The sequence below is a fragment of the Triticum dicoccoides genome, chromosome 3B, assembly GCF_002162155.2.
Source record: "Triticum dicoccoides isolate Atlit2015 ecotype Zavitan chromosome 3B, WEW_v2.0, whole genome shotgun sequence".
Classification (NCBI taxonomy): Eukaryota; Viridiplantae; Streptophyta; class Magnoliopsida; order Poales; family Poaceae; genus Triticum; species Triticum dicoccoides.
This window is the reverse complement of record NC_041385.1, coordinates 729,223,638-729,227,641: the sequence shown is the minus strand read 5'-3', so window position 1 is coordinate 729,227,641 and position 4,004 is coordinate 729,223,638. Positions and strand designations below refer to the sequence as shown.

The following is a 4,004-nucleotide window of genomic DNA, read 5'->3' as shown; positions in this document are numbered from 1 at the left end:
CGGTTGCCGAACCGACACTAAAGGCCGTTACGAACCGGCACTAAAGGCCGGTTCTGCACTAGTGTGAATTGGCATCCACGTGGGAAAAGCTAGACAAAACCCCTCAAAAAGTAGATATGGGTGGGTGTTTTAGTGGTGCTTAGAGTTACGAGTTGCATTTTAAATGATATTGAACCTGAGGGTTGTAATTTAACTCTACTACAATTTCAAAGGTTCCACATGAAATCTTTCTCTTCTCCTTGCATATGCAAGATGTAGCATTTAGAAAAACTAGGATCTCTAGGGAGATAGAGTGTGGTCCAAGGATGAGAATGGGCTGAGTTAGAGGAGGAGGAGGTAGTGACCCGGTTCCTTATACCCCCACATAAGTGCTTACACATACGAGGGATTTGATGTCACCAAATATCACCCATCCCGCTTAATAGGTGGTATATAAGTTACTCGAGCATGTCCTCTCCAATGACACACAATGTTTAGACCTAACAGTATAATTTAGATCATATATCAGCACACTTGTATGTGTACATATCGATATGCATTACATTCCGTGTCCATATCTTTACTTGATAGAAAAAAAATATTACCGCAATCTGCATCTACACCAAGAGAATTCACACAATCATCACAATGTTATTATTACAACATTCAATGCAACCACATCAACCACCAGACAAGCAAATCAAACTAACTTGACATGTTGGCATAAACACCCATTCTTATTATGAAGTTGAAATACAAGTGGAAGAACATGATGACGAGGGATCTCAAGGGGCAATAAGCCACGTCCATATACTTATACATAACCAGATTGTACATACGGAGTAGCTCTCAAAGGCAGCTCTACCTTTTTCCTTACTCCCATCCCAAAAGTCTCAGACATGTCCAACGAATGTGAATTCTCTCCATCAGGAAGCACCCATTCAAAGTGGTAGAGAAGATTCGCCAATGCAATCTCCACGGCAGACGTGCCAAACAGAATCGCAGGACACTGTCGACGACCTGCACCGAAGGGGGTGAACTCAAAATTTGTTCCTTTAAAATCAACATTGCTATTCTCAAACCTCTCTGGGTTAAATGCCTCTGGGTTGTACCAATATCTTGGATCCTGAGAAATTGCAAATGCATTAACATGTATCTTTGTGCCTTTGGGAATGTGATAACCCATGATTTCACAATCCTCTCTCGACTCACGGGGGACAAGCATAGGGTTGGGAGGATGCAACCTAAGAACCTCCTTGATAACGATTCGCATGTAGTTGAGTCCACCAAGGTCAGTATTAGTGATGACACCTCGTAGTGCACCTAGAACGCTTCGAACCTCTAGTTGTGCCTTTGCCATAGTCTCGGGTTTTTTCAACAGCTCCGACATAGCCCACTCTACAGTGGATCCTAGGGTTGTAGTAGCGCCTCCGAATATGTCCTGAAGCAATAGCTATGTTATGCACAATTTATAAAAATATAAACAAAATATATTAAGACACTATTTTTTTGAGGAGGTTAAGACACAAACTGTTGAAGCAAATAAGAGTGACGATGACATAACCTATCAAACTAGTCTAATGGAGGAAAAACTAGTACTCTCTCACGAGTTCATTAGACACGAGGCATACAAGAACAAGACTACTTTCTTGTTGGTGAGAACAAGACTACTTGAATCACATTAATAGCGTAGGAGGCCAAATTATTCTTCTACGTAGTACTATTCAAAATGGAAGGAGTACTCACAAACATGATGGCGCCAATAGTCTCCGGGGTTAGAGGGAAAGCAAGTGAATCCTGCTTCTGCAGCCTGAGCAGCACGCCCAGGAAATCCTCTTGATCCCCGTTGGCAGCGATCTCCGCATTGCGGCTCTCGACGATACTCGCAATGATGCGCTGGATGCAGCCATAACTCCCGCGGAGGCGGCGCTCGACGGTGCTCAGCCGCCGCACGATCCGCGACGACGGGAAGAAGTCCAGCGGGAAGAACCCGGCCACCAGCTCGCTTACTTGGTCGTAGGCGAGCACGAACTCGGACTTCTCCCCCGCGCACTTGCCACCGAACATGGCCATGGCGACGATGTCGTTCGCCAGCGCTGACGCCTTCTTGCTGAGGTTGACGAAACCAGAGGCCGCCGCAATGGAGCGGAGGAGGCGGCCCACCTCGTCGGCCCTTATGGACTCCACGCGCTTCACCTGCTTGGCGTTGAGAAGCTCCATGATGCAAATCTTCTTCATCTGACGCCAGCGGTCGCCGTAGGGGGCGAAGCCAATCCCCTTCCCGCAGCAGCCGACGATGTCGATGGTCACGCTGCTCGGTCGGGAGGCGAACGACAGGTCGTGGGTCCTCATCACCAGCTCCGCCGCCTCGGCGCTGGAGACGACCAAGGTTGGAACCTCGCCAAGCCTGAGGAACATCAGGGGTCCATGATGGCGAGACAACTCCTTCATTGTGCGGTGTGGGAGGCCACGCAAGACGTGGTGGAGGCTGCCGATGAACGGAAGGCTCCATGGCCCGGGAGGCAGCTGCTTCTTGTGTAATTTGCTTTTGTTGCCGTAGGCTGTGAGTTTAAGAAACAAAAGGAAAAGTATCGTGGCTTGAGCAATAAAAGAAAACATGCTTAACACCTCCATGGACAGTTAATTGGCAACTAGAGGAGATTAGCTTTGTTTCTGGGCTTTGAGCTCGATGATAGATAGCATACTTATAGGATGTAGCAAGAACGATGAAGTTAACCCTGGAGCGTGCATGATATGATGGATGTCATACTTAATTAATCTTATTGCTCCATGTGGTGGTTGTAGCATGATGCATGTGTGCATGCATGCGGCAGCTGCTGCGCGCATCTGGACGACTATGCATGATTAGCTTTCCCAAAACACACTCCAAATTGAGGAAGGAACTAATCCAAGTATTGTAATTCGGACTCTATATGTCGACTATGGATGAATAGCTTGCGCTTGTCGATACAGAGCTCTCATCAAAGTATAATTTCTACTTACTTGTGATCGAGTACACATGAAAGTAAGTAGCTCAATTATGAAGCCTAATGCAATGCCAAGTATGTACATATTGCTTACATGCCAACAAGTTTTACCCGGCTTCGGCGAGGGAGGGGCGATGGCGGTGCACCTTCGGCTCGCTTCAGTGCTGGTAGTCTTCGTTAGGTGGTCTACCGATCTGGATGTAAAAAATGAATAGATTGAAGGTTTTCCCGCAAATTTTTTTGAGAAAAAGAAGATGTTGGTATCATATCATGATACCAGATCATAACAAATGATATGTTAATATGTGCCATACAAAACAATAATGGCATAATTTAAAATGCCTACCTATGATATTATGCACTGCAGAGGTGGACACTAGTATCATATGCATGATACTGGTATATGATACTCCTCACTACAAACAGCCTTATGGCATTCGGTAGAATGGTGATAGTTATCTTATTTGCGTGAACAACTCTTAACTTCGCTAAGAGAATGACATTGCTACATTGTACACACTTCTAGAATTTACCCAGGGTCAAAAACAGTAGAGACTAATTTGAAATATTATCTACAAGGCGGAACAAGAGGCCAATTATCTATCGTTGATCATGTCTTGATATAATCTAAGCATATAGAAATGGAGTGTGACTCCGATGGTGCTCCCACCGATCTGTATACACAGTTCCACCTTCTCCCTTCTCCAACGGCTGCAACGGAGGTTGAAGATGGTGACTCGATGAGTTGATGCATAGAAGGACTTTTTTTGTACTTTTTTGTTTTATAGCGATTTTTTTTCTCGTGTTCTGGGCAAGCTGTCCCTCCAACCCCTTCTCCAGAAAGATACTACATGTGTTGTAACCCCTTCATATGATATGAATGGAACACGTAGACGCTCTTTTAATACATATAATATGTGAATAAACATAAGAGATTACAGAAATGGGCAGGGTAATGAAAATACATAAAGGACACCCCAACTGCTCCCACCCACAGACAATGTAGGGTGCTAATTATTTTGCAATTGGTACACCTAT

At 45.0% G+C, this 4,004-nt stretch overlaps 1 protein-coding gene across 1 annotated transcript; it reads right to left on the bottom strand.

Annotated features, from left to right (window-relative positions):
* Positions 1-713: 713 nt before the first annotated feature.
* LOC119281971 (zealexin A1 synthase-like) lies at positions 714-2,638 on the bottom strand. The gene is made up of 2 exons (XM_037562355.1): positions 1,726-2,638; positions 714-1,420 (listed from the first exon to the last, which is right to left on the bottom strand). The coding sequence occupies exons 1-2, from the start codon at positions 2,611-2,613 to the stop codon at positions 794-796; spliced, it is 1,515 nt and encodes a 504-aa protein (XP_037418252.1). The 5' UTR covers positions 2,614-2,638; the 3' UTR covers positions 714-793.
* Positions 2,639-4,004: the final 1,366 nt, after the last annotated feature.